This window comes from Nymphaea colorata, chromosome 1 (genome assembly GCF_008831285.2).
Source record: "Nymphaea colorata isolate Beijing-Zhang1983 chromosome 1, ASM883128v2, whole genome shotgun sequence".
NCBI lineage: Eukaryota > Viridiplantae > Streptophyta > Magnoliopsida > Nymphaeales > Nymphaeaceae > Nymphaea > Nymphaea colorata.
The window spans coordinates 19,581,000-19,600,454 of NC_045138.2; the positions used below are offsets into that span (position 1 = coordinate 19,581,000).

At 40.3% G+C, this 19,455-nt stretch overlaps 2 protein-coding genes across 6 annotated transcripts; one reads left to right on the top strand and one right to left on the bottom strand.

Moving 5' to 3' along the window:
- Positions 1-648: 648 nt before the first annotated feature.
- On the top strand, positions 649-6,103 carry LOC116246070 (YTH domain-containing protein ECT4-like). 2 transcript variants are annotated; one of them, XM_031617758.2, is made up of 9 exons: positions 649-934; positions 2,408-2,484; positions 2,642-2,792; positions 2,974-3,050; positions 3,183-3,752; positions 4,164-4,745; positions 4,846-5,058; positions 5,210-5,356; positions 5,651-6,103. In XM_031617758.2, the coding sequence occupies exons 1-9, from the start codon at positions 907-909 to the stop codon at positions 5,879-5,881; spliced, it is 2,076 nt and encodes a 691-aa protein (XP_031473618.1). In that variant the 5' UTR covers positions 649-906; the 3' UTR covers positions 5,882-6,103. The 2 variants fall into 2 exon arrangements, with proteins under 2 accessions (XP_031473618.1, XP_031473619.1); XM_031617759.2 differs by having other exon boundaries at positions 650-934; positions 2,604-2,792.
- Positions 6,104-9,731: 3,628 nt separating this feature from the next.
- Positions 9,732-16,481, bottom strand: LOC116251468 (protein SIEVE ELEMENT OCCLUSION B-like). Of its 4 annotated transcripts, none has more exons than XM_031625787.2 (8): positions 16,401-16,481; positions 14,858-15,082; positions 14,169-14,279; positions 13,240-13,694; positions 12,345-12,454; positions 12,095-12,234; positions 11,149-11,643; positions 9,732-10,941 (listed from the first exon to the last, which is right to left on the bottom strand). In XM_031625787.2, exons 2-8 carry the CDS (start codon positions 15,041-15,043, stop codon positions 10,015-10,017), a joined length of 2,424 nt encoding a protein of 807 aa, XP_031481647.1. In that variant the 5' UTR covers positions 15,044-15,082; positions 16,401-16,481; the 3' UTR covers positions 9,732-10,014. The 4 variants fall into 4 exon arrangements, with proteins under 4 accessions (XP_031481647.1, XP_031481621.1, XP_031481629.1 ...); XM_031625761.2 differs by having other exon boundaries at positions 14,858-15,122; positions 16,368-16,480; XM_031625769.2 differs by having other exon boundaries at positions 14,858-15,122; positions 16,401-16,476.
- Positions 16,482-19,455: the final 2,974 nt, after the last annotated feature.

Here is a 19,455-nt window from a genome sequence, read left to right on the forward strand (position 1 = left end):
GGTAGTCGTATGTCATGATTGGTTCATTCTCTAGTTTCTCCGTTAGTTTTTAGGAATCACAAACTGGTGCTACTAAATAAATATGATTTTCGATCCGTAGTCGAATCTTACCAATACTATTCATTATGATCCAGTTTGTGGTTTTGCATCTGAACCAGCTTCGTATTTTGTATTTAAAAATAATTACTTTAAAAGACTGACTTTTGGCTATAAATGTATTTAGGATCCTCGCTTTTTGATATCCGTATTACCGACTTCGCTTTTAGTGTGATTGTTGGAAAGAGAACTCTGTTCAAACTACTAACTATGTTGGAGATTTGAGAAAGTTTATAAAACTTCAGATTATCTCTTTAGTTTGAAGTATATTATCATCAGCTTATCATGTTCATATTATAACTAGTTAAAGGAAAAAATAAAATTGGCTGCCTGTTATTTAAGAATTTGTTAGTCAAATGTGAGCCTGCATAGGAAATGAGAATATAAAATTACCGTCAAAAAGTAAACTTTTAAATATATTTTCTTTATTAGAAAGGTGAGAGAGAAGCTATATATTAAATTTGAGAGAAGCGGAGAAAAGGGAGAGAAATTAGGGTTTTTCTCTCTCCTGGTGGGGTTGGAGCGCGAGAGTTTAGAGAGAGAGAGAGAGAGGGAGAGAGAGAAAGAAACCAGAAAAATAGAAAAAAGCGAGAAAAATATCCGGTGTAGGAGGTGGAGCCGTGGTGCTATTTGAATCACCTCTTGGCCACCCAGAGGACGCCTCTCTTTTCTTCCCACCTCCGGCACCGTCGGCGGCTGCCATATCTCCCCCTCCCTTGCGCCCCTCTGGCACGAGTTGTGTTGCACCTGAATAGAGAGAGGAGCTAGAGGGGGAAAGAGGGGGTGATACCATCTTCACCAGTTACCAACATGGCGGCTGTGGCTCCTTCTCCGGAACGTATCCTTTTCTCTTAATAGTCTTCATTCATTTTTTCCCCTTCGATACTTTCGCTTTCTGGTTTGGGCCCTTCAGGGTTTTCTGATTCTTCTTTTATGGAATTTGTAAGAGCTTTTGCTTGATAAGTTAGCTCGTCCAGGCATCACATGATCAGTTTGTGTGCAGTTTCTGGTTGGTGGTTTTGTTTGGTTTTCTTCTTTGATGTGTCTCTGTTTCTTGGGGAGGTGCTTCAGTATCATGGTTTTGCTTGGCTTTATACCGCTTTGTTAACGTTTCAAGCATTTTGGAGAAATGGTAGTTGCAAATTAGTTGCTTTTAGATTGTTTCTAGTGATAATTAAGCGTCGGTTTCCTCCTGGGGTTGGTGTTCGCTGCTAGGGTTCATGTGCATGTCTAAAAATGGTTGGTGTTGGATTTCTGTTTGCTTACTGCTTTTGTTATTTTGATAATTTTAAGAATCTGTTTTCAAGTTTAGGCTAAGAGGTTTTTACCGCCCACTTGTGATGGGTTTTGGTTGTTAAGTTAGAGAACTAGAAAATAGGCTGCTTCGTCTAAGCCTAGTCAGTTGCTAGTTTCTAGTATCGACTAGATACTTCTCCTAGGTCGATAATTTTGTTAAGATAAATGCTAAAATTGACTTCATCTGCGAGCCGAGCTGTCTTTCTGCCATAATTGTTGCCTAACTTTTCCTTTGTTGTTGGAAATACTGTTACTGTTTTTGTTAAGATGGTTGTCGTGGGATATTATGTTGAGATCAGAGCACGAAACTGTGACGATTTTATTTTGGCTTCAATGGTTCCTCTCTTACTAATGCTACTGAAGAAATTGTACCCTTATAGTTTTAGAGGGTTTGGTTGACTTGTATGGCTTAGGCTTTGGATGATCTATTTTGCTTGTTTTCTTTTGTGATTGAATAATTGAAATAATTATTCTGTTGCCGTTCTGTGTTTGCACTTGAAAAATTCTGATTCTTGTTCTTACGTACATTGTCCTATCCTTGTTTGAAAGTTCACGTAATTATAAGCGTTTTATTTTAGATTTTTTTGCAAAATTCCTGTGCTTAATATAGTTGTATAGATTAGGTTTTTTGGTCAATAACATGTCTGAAGGTTTTTGTAATTTACAGTGCCATTGGTGATTGATCCCCTTACTGATTTATATAAAAATATATCCATTTACTAAAATTGTTGTTTAGTGTTCTAGTCATCTAAATGCTGGAGACTTTGAGGTGCCTTCAATTTCACAAGCTCCTTATTTGTTCCTCTGGCATTATTTTAGGTTATCTATGACGGAGTTGGTTGATTGCACTTTATGTTGTATCCCCGTTGAGTTTTGGGTACTGATTTTCACTACAACAGCTATTTGTTTTGTATTTTATTTGACGTTTTTTGCTTGAGTACTATGTTTCACTACAAGGATGTGATATCTTTTGTTTTTTAGCAAGATGCACTCTTTTCCTTGACCCTTTGTGCAGAATCTACAGAATTGCTTAAGAACTTATCGTTGGATTCACAATCGAAGGCTCCAGAGATTCCTGAGCCCACAAAGAAGGTAAATCTTTTCATCTCTAGATTGTTGTTTGTTTATTCCACAAGTTCAGATTCTTGTATAGTACTTCGTTTCTGTTGGATTACTTCATGAATTCAGTTGCCTTTTTTATTTTCTGTCAGAATCAATGGTTCAGATTTATTTATTACTTGTTCTATAGCCATCTTCTGTTCGGTATGAAGCTGGTGATGTTGGAAAGGCAGTAAACTCTACCAGTAATCGTTCCACAACACCCATCCTTCAGGAATTTGCGGATCCTAACATGTTCTATGTTCCTAATGGATATGCTTCTTCTACATATTATTATGGAGGTATTTTTTTCATCTATCTCTACTTGTTTCATTTGATGGTTTATGTTACTACTGTTATCTTTCAAATCTGTTTGAATATAAGTACTGTTCTTAACTGGGCTGCTTATCTCTTAATTGTTTATTCATTGGTCCAGTGAGTGAAGGCATTGTGATTTAATCTACTTATCTTTTAATTCATTAGGGTATGATGGTCCAATGAATGAGTGGGAGGATTATCCTAGATATGTCAGTCCTGATGGAGTTGAGATACCACCTCATGTAAGTTCACTTCATCGTTATCTTGTCTTGTATTTAACAAATCCTACTGCCCGTTGACTTGTATGTTAATTCTCTCTCTCTCTGTCTCTCTCTCTCTCTCTCTGTGTGTGTGTCTCTATCGAGTAATTACAGGGTGTTTATGGGGACTGTGGAAATATGATGTATCACCCTGGATATGGTTACCTTCCTTGTGGTGCATATTCTCCATGTTCATCAGTTCCAACTGTGGGTCCAGATGGACAGCTTTATAGTCCTCAGCCGTACCAATATGTGGCACCATACTACCAGCATCCTAGCCCACCGGTAGGCCAATTTGATGCAAGCAATCAAGCTACTGTGATCAATTCCGGCATTTCTGCATGCACTGCAGCTGACTTGGGAACAGTACCTATTGAACCTGTTAATGGGGCTTCTAAAAATTTAGCAAATGACAATGCAAATGGGAGTCATGGATCACAGCCGTCCAGGCCAAGCAATCAGTCATCACCTGCAGTCAATTCAAATGGTGCATGTGGGAAGGGTACTTTGCCAAGCATTCAAGATCCTCACTCTAATTCTCAAGGGCAACGATCAGTTTGGGTGGCTAGACCTGTGTTGTCTAATGGGCAGCATGGACCTGTGGCTAGTGCCCCATTGTCTTCTCCAGTTTCTCAGCCTACAGGATCTAGAAACCAGAATGTTCGGTCCCCTCCTCATCTGATGGTATAGCAATTGAATTTTTGTCCTTCTCTTTAATTGTAATTAAGTGCATTTTAATCATTTTGCTCTCAGATATATTTCTATGAGACATCGGGAAACAAGCATGCTTGTTACCCAAAGGTAACGGTGTTAATGGGAGAGAGGTCCAATTAAGTATCTTTGGTTGGTTATATGGAGTTCGATAAGTAGATGGGCTAGATATGGATTTGGGATTACAGTGGGCACTGATGACTGATCGGACCCAAGTTTCAAATAAAATCTGTAATTTTTTTAACATGATTTTTTCTGCGGGAATAACATGCACATTTAAAAGCATAAAAAGTGCCAATTTGTTCTGTATGGACCAGAAGTTCATATCCTTCTGTGACTGCTGGGTTGGTTTCCACCAGTTCATGTTTCTTTTCCTTTTTTCAGGGAATGCATCCTTCTAGGCCGAATCCTGTTATGGCACCTGCTTCTGCCTTTATGAACAGGATATATCCAAACAACAGAGTGTACAATCATGACACAGGTGCTTCGAGGCTTCCTTATGGTTATGGCTCAAATGGGTACGACTCCAGAGCACATTGGCATGGCTGGATGCCTGTTGATAGTAAATACAAGCCTCGAGGACGTGGTAATGGATATCTCTATTATAGCAATGAAAACATAGATGCATTGAATGAGCAGAACAAGGGACCCAGAGCTGCTAGATATAAGAACCAAAGAGGTTTCCTTTCAGGTGTCACATTGGCAGCGAAGGGTCAGACTCTAAACGAGAAGTCAGAGGATTCCTACAAGGCTCCAGAGAGAGAACAGTACAACCATCCAGAGTTTGTTACCAAGTATACAGATGCAAAATTTTTTGTTATCAAGTCATATAGTGAGGATGATATTCACAAGAGCATAAAATACAATGTCTGGGCCAGTACTCCAAATGGTAACAAAAAGCTTGATGCTGCTTATCGAGAGGCCAGTGAGAAAGCCAGTGCTTGTCCTGTCTTCTTATTGTTCTCTGTGAGTACAATATTCTTTATAACTCTCCCCAAATCTGTTCTTTGCAGATGGTACCCTTCGTGGTTTGTCTTGCTGAGCATGATTCTGTGCTGTGCTGCAGGTGAACACAAGTGGGCAATTCTGTGGCCTTGCAGAAATGGTTGGTCCAGTTGATTTCAACAAAAATCTAGACTATTGGCAGCAAGACAAATGGAATGGTTGTTTTCCTGTCAAGTGGCATATTGTAAAGGACATCCCTAACAGTTTACTGAAACACATTATTCTGGAGAACAATGATAACAAGCCTGTGACAAACAGCAGAGACACTCAGGAGGTAGATCTGTACTTTGAAAATGACCAACCTACAATTTTTTTCATAACGGCTCATCCTGTTTAAGAATTTGTGGGTTTCTGATTCTGCTGAATCTGTTACTGTTGTATAGCAGTGGCAAAAAATGTGATTTTTGACTCCTGCATTTGTACAGGTGAAACTTGAGCAGGGGCTTGAGATTCTAAAAATATGCAAAGAACATGCCTCCAAGACTTGTATGTTAGATGACTTTGGATTTTATGAGAACCGACAGAGACAAATGCAGGAAAGCAGAGGAAAGTTGAAGCAGATTCAGAAGCCGGTATAGTTTTCTCCCTCAGGTTGCTAATTTCTTTTTCGAGGGTCAAGGGATCTGATGCCCTCCAATCTGCATACGTTTTCTGAGTGTGCTCTTTCCTATGCCACACTGGCTATTTATTCTCACCAAGGGCATGCACTGTGGGCTGGGTCATTGATGAATGTGTCAAACGTTTACTCGTTGATGATGGTATATAATTGCAGCACCGCCACCTTTCCAAATTTCAGAAAGTTTATCTGTCTGCTGTTTGGTAGTTCGGTCTGGTTCTGCTAGATTTGACATGTTCCTGTCTTTCAGATATGGGACGAGAAGGTAAATACCTGTTCTGCTGAGAACAAGGATGGGACAAAATCAAAATCCTTGAAGCCTATTGAGCCAGTGGTGATTCTTCAGAAGGAAACAGCCCAGGTTCTTGGAGAGGCAAAATCATCAGTAGAAAACGGCTTGGCTACAGGAGCTGGAGATGTCGCAAAGAATGCTAAACCAGCGACTAATAAGAGGGTAGCAAATGGAGTTTCCAGGGTCTGAATCTTTATTACTACAGGAGCTGCATTTTCCATGTAATTTATGAGTTTCTATAGCCACAGAGAAGTTCAGAAAATTTTTGCTGTTTTGGGTAGTGTACCTCTCACTCTTCGGCTGAGGAGATCTGGAGATGCAAAGCTCTTCAAGTAATAAAAAGTAGATTGAACCCCACAAAGAAAAGAAGTATTAATTTGTGGGTATGCCAATACAAATTCATTATTGCTCTCCGTGTTTCATAGCTGGTCGGTCAGACAGGGGATCCAAGACGAGACACGTCTCCTATTTGATTCGCATTAGTGCTACTATACCTTACTCCCTTAAAACATTATTCCCTTAAAGCATAAGATAGATGGAGGAGAACCCTTCTCTCATGATCTTCCAGGATTGTATCCCAGCACCGCTCAGTAGCAGTTATTTAATATCCACACAATGCCTAGCTGTGATTTCATTTCTTACTAATAAAGAGTTGAAAATGATTGACAACTACTTTGAAAAATCAAAAGGTTCTTCCAAATATGTCCTGGTGTTTGGAATTTCATAGATTAGAAGCATAATGGCTTTGCTACTATTTTTTGCCTTCGAATGCAAAAGTCATCAGACGAAGTCACACATCTGCTTTAGATGCCCAAATTATTCCAGATCAGGCGCTTAGAATGGTCACGATATGGAGAATAAACAAATTAATCCGAGAAAGAGAAAGAACAGTGACGTTGAGGCCCTTTTTTGGAGACTATCCTAAAAAATTGAGATGGAATTGCGGCTCACTGGAAAATATACAGTTTAAAATTCCCTTAAATTTTATGTACTGGCGTAACTTTAACGTCAGTACCGAGATTCAAATTATCAATGTTCTTGGGATTTGGCTTTTATGAACATATATTTGGTAGTGTAAAGAAATCGACAAACTAATAAAGTCGGAAAATGACCAGTTTCACTAGGGTACACGTAGTATATGCGGCGGCATCCTCCAAACTCTTTTCCCTTATCTTTCTCCTTTCCATGCAATTTTTTTTTTTATTTATCTTCACCATTACGCCTCAAATGATGCCATCAGTGTTTTCTGGCCTGTGAAATAGTGAAATAGTAGGTCTGGACGAAACAAAATGCCAAATCTTGAGTATGCAATAAAAATGGTTTTAATTAAAAGGCAGATTAAAGAAAATAATAAACTTCAAACATCATACCATAAATCAAAATATGATTAGTGCAATCGACACCCAGGTGGGTTAACCCTTCTTGGTTTCGTTTCCTTCCTTCTCCGAAACCCATCAACTTCAGTATCATCACCTCTATTTTCTTCACGTCAATTGGAGCATATCATGGAGCATATCATAGCTGGTCGAGCCAGTGAAAGTCTACTACTTTATAATGCAAACTTTGAACTGCAAACTGATGCTACACTACACTCTAATTGACAGGTATCCCATACTTGAAGCAGAACACTTTAATTGACAGGTATCCCATACTTAAGCAGACCTGAACCCCAAAACCAAAATTTCTGTTAATCCACGTGATTTAGTTTGCCTTCATCTTCGTCCCCCACCTCGCCCTTGCCGTGCACCACACATAGTCTGGCTTAAGATGTGGTCGTTCCTAGTCTACCATCTCCTTCCTCCCCTTCGACTAGTCACAATGATGCTCCACTCTCTACCCGGCCTTCCTCTGACTACTAGATCCACATATGGTATAGTTAAACCCCAATTCAAACCACCTTCTCACTTTCCAAATTCCTCCCGAACCTAAGAATTGTGCCATCACCCTCCAGCTTCCAGAATGGCGGAAAGCTGTGGAAATTGAAATGGAGGCTGTTCGGAACAATTAAACTTGGACCTTTGGTTACTCGATGGACAACCTACTATGCAAGTCCAATGGACAGTTACTCCTATCCCAAGGTGGACTTTTTTGTGACATAAGTTTTACCTAACTGGCAAATATTTGGTAGTGTACTCTCTTACTCTCACTTGTGATTGGCCTCTATGACAACTAGAAGTCAAAAATGTCTCTGAATGGCCATCTTTCTAAAATAGTTTTTATAGAACAATTACTTAGTTTGAAGGATTTACATTCAAATTTTAATGAAACAAACCTCATGTACGTCAGTAAAAGTATCAAAATTTTGGTGGCATGAATTTCACACCAGCAAAAACAGATTTTCATTGACGCCTCGCTTCTCACATATTTAAAACGTCAGTAAGAGCATCCGTGAGACTAATTTTTAGTGACGTTCATCATACAACGTTGATAAAAATTTTAGTGATATCTTGGATGGAAGGGAATTGAGAATTCGGTGGAACGCAAAGTTGGAAATGAAGAATGTGTGAGGGCTTGGATTGATCGGTGGGGTTTGTGTGTGCAGTCAAAGGTCTTGATAGGAGATGAATTTGGGGCTATATGGTGAGTGAGCATGCTGGTGGAAGCCAAGGGAAGATATGACCAAGGTCTACCCATCATGGTGCAAAGAGGCCTAGTCGATACTAGAGGGATGTTTTAAGGTGGAGTGGGAATGGGGTTAATTTGATTGATTCTAGCTCCATATGACAGAGATGTAGAAGAGATAATAGAAAAGGCTTGGAAGAAGGTGATGAGGAGGCATGAGGTTCTAGCAAGATCTTACTGGTTTGTATTCCTTGCATGTGGAAAAAAGGCTTCTCACACTCGATGGACTAAAAAGTTTCGGAACTTGGCTAGCAAATTAGTGCTCCCTCTATGGTATCGAGGAGGAGATTCAGAACCATCTTTTCATGGAGTGCAGGGTGGCACAGGTGTGGAGTTGGATCGTAAGAAGGTTTGGTGGAAAGCGCATCCCGTGATAAAAGGAGTTATGGAAGAATTGAAAGCTAAGGTCAGAGTAGCTGTTAAATGACTGAAAATGTGCGGACCATATGCTTCCATATAGTCATTTGGAAGATACGTAGGCAAAAAATATGGTAATAGGAATGTTGGTAGGGAGTGAGCGGGTGGTTTGAAAGGGAGGTTCCATATTCTAAGTTTCCAAGCTCAGAAATGGGAGGAGGAGGATAAGATGCTGGTGGGCATGTGGCTGAAACGGGGTTGGTGTGCAGCAAGAAGGAGATTGGAGAACTCGTTGGTGAGGAGTTTTTCGTTCTGTCAATTCGAAGTGGGGAAAGGAAATTGACAGTGGCAGTAAAGATGGAAAAGAATAGTCAGGAAGGTTGGATGGAGGAGAGAGTTGAGGAGGAAATGGAGCTGCTGAAAATAGGTGTATGCAGGACTAGTGACGGTGCAGAAAGTATCCACATTGTTTCAAATAATAGAGGATGGGGCGTAGGTAAAGGAGTTACTAGAAAGGAGAAGGCCTTGGGACAGCCCATGGTTGGTGATTAGGAAGATGGGAGGAAAGACTCTGATTTCTAATGAAAAGATGAATTGGAAGGTGGGCAGAATGGTGATGAGAGGCAAAGTCATGGATGGAAGGTACGATTTCGGTTAGCTGTGGATATGGGCAGCAATTGATTGAGCTGCCATGAGATAAATAGGTATTTGAGGGATCTTGATTTGGGGTGGTTTACTAGAATGAAACAGCCGGTGTCTGATTGGGTAATCTTTAGTTCCTTATTCTTTTGTACAAAATATATGTTTTTTGCCGATTAGTAAAGGTGAAGAGTCTTAACTCCTAAGAAAGGTTTCCTTAGGAGTTATAGTAGTAGGGAATGTGCCCAGGAATAGCAGACCCCTTCCTTTAAGCAGTAGCAACTGCTATTGTAGTCAGAAAAGCATTGTGCAATTCGTGGGCACCACAACAATGGACTTTATTTGAAATGTATAAGCACCAAAACCATATCTTCAGTTATCAGAATGTAAATCCAATTCACGCGTTAAGGGCGAGCAATACTGACGTCCATAATTTTGATAATTTAAGACTGCAAAAGAAACTACAATCGCGTAGGACCAACTACATCACATGATAGCCACCCCGGCTCAAATGATTGACAAAATGAAACAACAACCTAGGACATATGTATTTATATGCCTAACTGAAACAAAATTACATGACTAACAAAACAGAGAAAAACAACTTTTATTACTTCTCTGACCCTTATTTAGCAAGAAACTTCAATAGGACACGCATTCGTCTCAACAAGTGGCAACTCTATCAGTTTGTTTGGCATTGCATTTTAGAAGGTTGAGACTTCATAAGTGGTAGCAGTAGCTGCACTAATTGAAGCTTCATAAGCAGTAGCAGCATTAATTGAAGCTTCATAAGCAGTAACAGTAGCTGCACCAGCAATGGTTGAAGCTTCATAAGCAGTTGCAGATGCAGTAGTAGCAGAAGTAGTAGTTGCACTAGCTATGGTTGAAGCTTCATAAGCAGTAGCAGTAGCAGTAGAGGCACCAGCAACCATTGAAGCTTCATAAGCAGTAGCTGCAGCAGTAACGGCAGTAGCAGTAGCAATTTTATTGGTGGCAGTAGCGGCGGGATGGTTTGGAACGAGCTGGGCACCGCAGCACTGGAGGAGGAGGTACCTCTCCATGTTCTTTTTGCACTGAGGGCAGGGGATGCAGTGAACAGTGCTGCTGCTGGGGAGCACGAGCTTGACGCAGTGGTCGGCGGTCCTGTGAAGGACGTAGCCGGCCTGGAACGCGCCGATAAAGCCTTTTTCGAGGATCTTGTCCTTCCAAGAGTGGTAGTTGTCGAGGACGAGAGTGAAGGCATGACCCTCATTCACGAACATCTCATGGTCGCCCCTAGAAAGGAGCCCGCACCCACGGGCACTGTTGCCGTAGGTAAGGAGGCTGATCACCTCCTGCTGGATCTTGTCCATCTCAAACCCCATCTGGATTTGCATGAGAGAGTGCAACATGCTTTCGAGGCGCATCCAGAAGAAGCTGATGGACTCGAAGGACCATACGTCACTGATTTTCTCCGTCCGCACCGTGTCGATGATCTTCTTGATGGAAGCCCCTGGGTGAGCCTTCCCCACGTATACCATCTCTGTGCTCACCCCTGCGTTCTTCGTGATCTTCTTCATATTGCTTGTGAATGACCTGATCCAGTCAATGTCCTCTCCCCCATAAAGGCATATCTGCTTCTTCTCCGAGATCTGCAAGAATGAAATGTCTTGCTATTTTAAAACTAAATCTCCTCCCATTTAGCTTGAATCTACCAAATTTAGTTATGAATGTTTGTGAGATTATCTTTTGTACTTCCAATTTCTGCGAATCCCAATTTTTTTAGACTACTACTAGTGCTGAAATTGACCACTTTAATTTGTCTACAGACAAAAAAAAAATTGAAATTGGACTCATACCCATGAGGAGAGAACAGGGTCAATGTCTTTGCAGACAAAATGGAGCCTCCAGCTCTCCGCCCTCCAAAGTGATTCCTCTCTTTCAGTTGAAAAAGGGTAGGCATGCACACCCCATATGTTGATCATATACAGCGCATTTGGATTGGTGACCTTTCCCTGCCCATCCAAAGCTACCAATATGGCTTTCTTGCTAAATCTCCATTCATTGCGTACGTACTTCACAAAGGCAGATCTCGGGTGTGGCGGTGGGTAGGCTGTCAGCCACGGCATTTCAGCTGCCACCTGCAATATCTCCTTCAATTGATTTTCGCCATTAATGAGGTCATTGACCGGCTCCATGATTGGAACCCAAACTATTTCAAACATGTTCTGTTGGCAGTGGTTACTATGGGTTTGTTGGAGAGCGTTGAGAATAGTCAGGTGCTCCTTCACCGTGATTTGCAAGTCTGAGAACAGTAAAAGCACAGCCTTCCGGCGCAACACCTCCACATGCACCTGGAAAAAATGGGGCATCAAAGCAGAAATTGTGATGTTAGATTGCTTTCTGTACAAGAGGCACAAAGCAGATTCAATAATTAGAAAGACATCGATCATGCATGAAGCACAGATGAAGAAAGACAGGATGCATGGCATTTAAGTACAAATGACAGAATCATGGCACTGAATCTATTTAAAGGAAATAATTATTCACTTCATATGTAACAACAGGACCAAATTAAAATTCGAGGTAGTTAGGGAGTTTATACTTCTTTAAGCTAAAGGATTTTTCTAGAGAAGTAAGCAGGTATTTACCAATTAAGGTTATGAAAGTCGTTTTCTCGATAATGTCTTTGCTTTGAAGGTTGTAAGAAATGTACTTTCGCTTTGGCGTGCATTGATTTTGTCTAGAATGTCTTTACAAATGATTCACAATGCTAAAGCACAGCACCGAAGACAAAACACCGACCTTCTTGTCAAGGGAACGCCGGATGAAGGGGTAGTCATCCTTGGAAGGGAAAATTGTCCTCAGAATCTTCATGTTATCAACATGGATTGTTAGGAAGAGTTGCTGAAGTATTCTGTAGGCTTCTATTGACTTCTTCTCCTCTGCAGAAATCATTCATCATCGGATAAGTGGTAGACATGTTATCCATGGTGGCAAGAATCAGTAAAACATGTCACCACTCCTGTAATGTATTACACTTTTCCATACATACCTATGATCTGCAGGCACATCTCCAGTTGCTTTTTTAGGTGACCGTGGATGTTCTTCACCTTGTAAGCCAAGCTAGAAATCTCCCAAGCCTCAGATGTTGAAACGAGATGCCTGCATGGTGAGAGATGCTAAAAAAAGGCAACATTCTGCTCTCAAATTTACCCTTAATTTTATCTTTCTTCTTTTTCAATTTGGAGATCAAATTGTCAATAAGTTGCTTCAAGTTCTAAAATTAAATATACGAAGAGAAACTGATCACAAGTGCTTTCTCTTCTAGGAGTGTGGAAAATATGAAAGGAAATAACATGATGAACTGGTGCAGTATTTAACAGTACAGTAAAATTGTTTGGATATGATAGATCAAAATGATCAATGATCGTAAAATTATTCAAATTGAAAAAGTAAACGATGAAACAAACGAACTTCAATAAATCATGTTTTGCTTCTTGTGCAGTTGGTGGCACCACTATGTTTTGGAATATTGGTCGAACCAACTACATATTCATGCTTTCTTAAAATGGTAGTGATCGAAGCCATAAATATTTTCTTCTTTTCCTGCCTTGTCGACTTAGAAAAATCAGAAGCATGTTGCCTTAGCACATTAGATTAGAGTAATCTACGAACATAGTGATGGTGCTGATGGGGATACACGACTTGCATTTATATCCCGGTCTGTCAGCAGGGGCGGAGCCAGAAAATGCCGGCTAAGGGGCGGTAGGTATAAGATTTTTAAAACTTTAAGTGGTACCAATATGTAAATGAAAAAATTGCTGGAAAATATCAAGATAAAATAAATTTTTTGGGGGTTTCGAGTGGGCAATTGCCCACATGTAGCCCACACATGCCTCCCCCCTGTCTGTCAGACTGGTCCTTCAAAAACATATATAGATAGTTACCCGTGGTTCACGCTAATCAGACCAACAACCTGCGCCGACGATGTTACCGCACTTTTGATGATCCAATAGACCGCGGTTGGAATACAAGACAGAGCTTCGACCATTGCAGGCACTTCCATGGAGATATAGTTTACCGGCAGCTCACTGAACGCAATTATGCACCTTGTAAGCTCCAGCATTTCCTTGATCAAGTTGTCTAAAGCATCAAACTTTGGCTTCAGCGCGTGAACATGTCGTAGTAGTTCGGGCATCCGCTTGAGGAGTCCTACAGACTTGGCCAGGGGATTGACTGTACAGATCTGGCCAGTGAGCCAGAACTCTCCATAACTCATGGCAAAGGCAGCCAGAATTAGTACGACCTTTCCCTCCCAAGGATAGACACTCAGTATCGGGCCACTGAGCAGTCCCAACGTTGTCGCGTGCGAGTCGGTGCCTCCCGTGCACTTGCATGTTATCTTCAGACATGCAAAAAATCAACAGCGGTATCAAACTACACTGGCAATTTTGGGAGAAATTAAATTATGGCCTGTTATGTTAAGAGATCGAAAGCACCCTGGGTGTTGAACTGCTGACTTCTTCAATTTAAAGGTCTTAGGTCCAAGCCCTTTTATATTAGAGATCTGCTGAACTGCTGCTGGTTATGTTCTACTGTTTGTACTTCAAGAGGGCTGCTTTTCTTAGTTCAAATGTTCTTGAAGAAAAGAAGCAAAGAGAAGATTTTAAACTGTGACTCAAACAGCTTTTGCCTACACTTTAAATTGATCTCAATCGATGTTTTAAAAATGAAAAAGTCTGTATGTTAAACTATGTGATCGAATTAAAACTTGGGTATGATTTTCAACACTTTAATTCTGCCCTTGAGATTGGGGAAAAAAAAAATGAAATGAACTGTAAATATGCGCACAGGTCGTGGTTTCGTAGAACTATACCTCGCAACTAATCTGCTGGATGACGTAAGACACTCCACCCAGAGCATCAAGGTCTATGGAATCATCATGAGCGTTGCTTTCTTCGGTAACGATAGATTGGAAAGTAGTAGCCTGCACATATGGCAACGGCAAATGCTTTCTGTGTTATGGTTAAGTGACACAGATCAGCAGTATAAGCAGCAAGCAGCAGCAGAAGAGGTAAATAATGTAGTTCAAATCATTGAACCAAATACCATGTCTAATAACTAATAAGCTTGAACATGTGTTATTAGGAAGGAAAGGGTACTTAAAAGGCTGGTTCTTTCAAGCAACTCTCCAGAAATAGATCAGAGAGTGTTCGATCGAGTGAGAAGTGCTCAGATTTCCATGGAAAGCCGATGTATGAGAGACATGCATGAATGAATAAGAAATTCTGCTGTTAATAGTAAGAGGTGTCTTTCTAATAGCTGAGATGTCTAGAATTCTACTATGCTATTAGCAGGGGCGGAGCGACGGGGGGGGGCGCCTAGGCCATGGCCTGCACCCTGGTTAACGAAAAAAAAAAACTTTTACATTAAAAAAAATATTATTTTTTAATCATTCTATGTATTTTTTAAATTTAAATTCAGTTTAGCCCTACCCGAATCTAGAGGTTGGACTGCTCCGCCACTGGCTATTAGTACACTACCAATGAAGTTGAGATGTCTTACCAGTACAGTAGAAGAAGCGTGGCGAAAGATCTGTTCGATGACACTCATGACAGGCTTGACGTCGAACGCCCGGCCGTTTGGCTTGTGGGTGTCCAGTAGGTTCTTCATGAGGACTGTATCGTCAACAGAAGCTGCAAATGGAGGCGGGCTACAATTGAACGTCAAAGGCATCTTCAGGGGTTCCATTCTCTTGACTGATCACCGGCACGTCTTGATCAATGAGCTCTGAGAAAACACTCGTAAGGCACAAGATATGTGGTGATGCCTGGTTCAGTGAAGCCATGCTTGGTAAGAAGCTTTTATGACGGGATGAAAAAGGTGAATCAAGAATGCTTATTATCATCCTCGGTATGGTTATCTGGTCGCATTTTCAAGAGTGCATGCTGATTTCCTCTACGTTCAAAATTTAGGAGAGACTTAACAATATAATGGTGTGACGTATGAAAAATTAAATAACAAAGAAAAATATATAAATATATGACGTGAACCTATTTACGAGGCATCCAAGCATGCAAAAAGTGAGGTAACGGAGAAATAAGTAACATGAGCCAGGACTTTCAGTTAGTAAAGGAAGGGAGGACACCCCCCGCATGCTTTTATTGGAAGCAACAGGGTAATTTAGCGTGTCGATGAAAAGGATGACAGGTCAGGCAAGTAGAGCTGTACAACAATTAGTCGAACCAACTGAGAACTCCATTCAAACTCGTTTATTTAAGCTTGAAATGAGTCAAGCTCGAACTTATAAATGAGCCGTTTTCTAATTACATGAAATAAACTCGAATAAACTTGTTTAAGTTATGTTAAACTCGACTCGATTATACGTGAGTAAGAACCTTTAAAGCTAGGCAAGGAATCAGTGATGTTGGGAGTTGGTCAACGAGCTTAAATAAAGTCGAGCTCGAGCTGAGACCTGGTCTACTGAGTCAAGCTCAAAGCATATTTTGTACAAGTACTCAAGCTCGAGCTAAGCAAAATGTGAGTCTAGTCGAGTTAAGCTGACCAAGTTTGAGTTTGAGTAGACTCATGTACAACCCTGCAATATTAGAGAAAGTTGGACCATGCATGCGTGTGTGTATATATATATATATAAGCCTTTGAGTGATCACGACCTCCGCACCACCCGTTGTGTATCAAACATTTTCGATGGAGTAATCTCGTATCAAAGACTGGCAGTGGATGCATTAATTAATTTCGTATATATTTTCCACAAAACATCTCTTGGCGTATTAGAAAACACAAACAGATGGTCGATTAATTTCTGGTTTTTGCTCGTTCTACACACATGATGTTTGCAACTGAGAGCGCTCAAAACATCATGGGTTGCAATAATACTAGCAACTAGCAGACGTTAGCTAGTCTGGTAACTGGGGAGAAGAGTGAGGCGTCAATTCTTCTCTTGCTTACCCGAAACTAACTAGCAAGGAAAATGTATTCACATGAGCAGTATATACGAAGAAGCTAGGAAAATGTATTAACATGAGCAATATATACGAAGAAGCTAGCAACTCACCGGACTGATGGATTAAGAGATGGAAGAACTCACCGGACTGATGGATTCAGAGATGGAAGAAGGAGAAGAGAGTGGGAAGGCCTGAGAACTAGAAGGTATACTCGAGTTAGGATGGCAAAAATGAGGAGAACTCTGGCTTCCTTTATAGGCGCGAGCAAGCGCGTGAGGGCTCAGCACTGGTCACCTCTTCGTGTGCATTAATGGATCAGGGAAAGTATAAATTGGCATTAATGTGATGGCTCAACTGCATCCTGGAATTTTAGCAAACAAGACTTCCAAGTCCATGGGTCGTCGTCATCACACTCACGCCACCAAAGGTGACATCATTATCATTTTTTTTTTTCGCGTACTCCTAATTACGCAACAGCCCTGCTTGTCCGAAATTTAATTAAACCAACAAAACTATGTACATACAAAAAATGGTGCCAAGAGAAATTATTAAAAACAAAATTTCTTGTGACTATCAAGTGGTTTTTAATAACCAGTTGCAACATCGTAAGGGTAAAATCGTTTGGATGTGAATGTACGCAGTCGACCATTAATTAAGAGAGAATACATGACCGGTAAAGTATTTCCACATCAATGTTTGCTTTGTAAAGAGGTAATTAAAAAAAATCCCAATATATTAGATTACATTACAATTAGACATTGAGCATACTGCGCATTTAAATATTTCCAACATAAGCCAAATGCGAAGACGGGATTCAGAGGCATAAAGTGTGCATTATTGAACTGGAAGCACCTTTTAATTTTATTTTGAAGGATCTAATAAGCAAAATCAAGAAACTTAATATTTCTCATTAATGCATGGCAGTTCTTGGTTGTGAGGACCAAACTACAACCAGTAGGGGGAGGGAGAGAGAGAGAGAGAGAGAGAGAGAGAGAGAATGGATGCATGGTAGTTCTTGGTTGTGAGAATTGTTAGTAAAGAAAATATGAAAGGGGAGCAAATGTCGGCAGCCTGCGTGTGAAAGGGGGATATACATTTCTTTGGCTCCTGTGCATGACGGCCAAAAGGAAAAAAGTGGTTCAAGTTAGATCTATATCGTGCACAAAAACTTGGAAACATTGTTCGTTTCAACATTGTCGTTTCCGTGAAATATAGCAGTCTTATTTAAACAAGTTAAATCATGTAATGGTGATCAATCAGACACAGAGAGACTTCCGCGTTCAGACATTGCCTTTTTTGTGGATAGTTATTAAGGATAACTACAGTGGAACTAGTATTTTTTGGATAATGTTGAATGATAATGAGTTAGAAGAGCCTACTTGCACCAGAGTTGCGATAAACATACCGAGCTGCATACAGCGGAACTCTAATTAGTGCAAAATTTTCTGTTATACTATATGTAAAATTTTGGTGAAATAGTATGTATGTTGCCCCGGTGAGCTAGATCAAACACGTCTCAGTTCAAAACATGTGGACAGTTATGCTCCTGTATTATAAGGGGGGCAGGTTTTACATGCAATTTAAAACATGCGGAGATCTCACCACCTGGTATTGACATAGCTCCGAACCTTACAGGCAAAAAAACAAAAAAAAAAAAAGACTGAAAGTGGTTCGGTTTTAGCTCAGGCAGTATGATAATTCTTTGGCTCACCTGAAACTCATATGTATGTTAATATCCACTTTTATGATTCATATCCCAAAACAACTAATGGATAAGAATCTAGCACTTGAAAACTTAATTACCAGTTCTATATATAAATTCTTCACCAATCTCCTGACGCAATCTAAATGAAGAGCAAGGGCAGTAGGACCGCATATCCCAAGAATCTCTCCTACTTCGATCACATGATCATGTGCGCCAACAGGGAAGATGATTTCCAGGAACTTTGCAGAACAAAAGTCTAGCTAGGTGAACACATTAATGGCGCGAGTTATAAGCACTGCATGAACATACGGAATATTTAATCTATTGCCTGTGACTGTGTGTCTTCACATTATGGGTCCCTTCTGAATGTTGGCAGCGAGCGATAGATGCCAATGTCCAAGGAAGCATTAAAGATAGCCGGAAGTTGTCAGTGCTATCGATAAAAAAACATTATGAAGTATGGTATACCGATGGCCGAGTCAGGATTTTTTAATCGTGTCAGCACTTGCATTGGTGACACAAATTTGATGTGGGTGTTGCATATAATTTTAAAATCACAACAATGTAAGGTTGAGACATTATCATGTGATTTTTAATGGGCTCATGTGGGCAGTGGCCCACCTTAGCCAGCAAGTATCTCCGCTATTGTGGTATACGGTACTAAAACTGTTGTCGGTGCAACGCTACTGTGGTATACGGTACTAAACTGTTGTTGGTGCGACTATTATACAGTGTTTTCGGTGATGGGTTTTAAATATTTTGTCATTCGATAATATTTGGCACGTGGATGATTTCACACACACACACACACACACACACACACACACACACACATATATATATATATATATATATATATATATATATATATATATATATATATATATATATATATATCCAACTGTCTCTACAGTCGGATGTTTATTTTTTTTATTTTGTGTTGTTAAAAACTGTCATAAAAAGATGCATTTACAACAACTAATTACTTGAGTATAGTTTTTACCGATGGAAATAACTAGTGGTAGTTGGTAGGAGGGGAGGGGTGCAGCTTTGGCTTCTTTAGGGTATCCCTCCTCATCCCCCCGCAAATGAAGGGTGTCAAACACATGAATAGTGTGTTTGTCCCCCAAACTGGGCTCGGTGCATGCTAAGTCTTGTACTATTAGCACATAGTTGGTGCCAGGACAAGAAGTAGATTTGTTTGTGATTTTGAGGCAATTAATTGCACCTAGTGATGGAGCTAGAAATTTTGTGTTAAGGAGCACTGATAATTAATTTAAATATGAAACTTGAAGGGACACTATATACAAATGAGTGAACATTACTCAAATTTAAATATGTAAATATAACAAGTTGTATGAGCTGATATGCATAATTGCAGACACAAGCTCAAATGCCTCCACCACTGATTGCATCGACTTTGCTGCTTGTCCACAATGCAAAACCCCAAAGCTGTTTTGCTTCGGTTTGTACAGAAGTAGGTGCTCATGGGA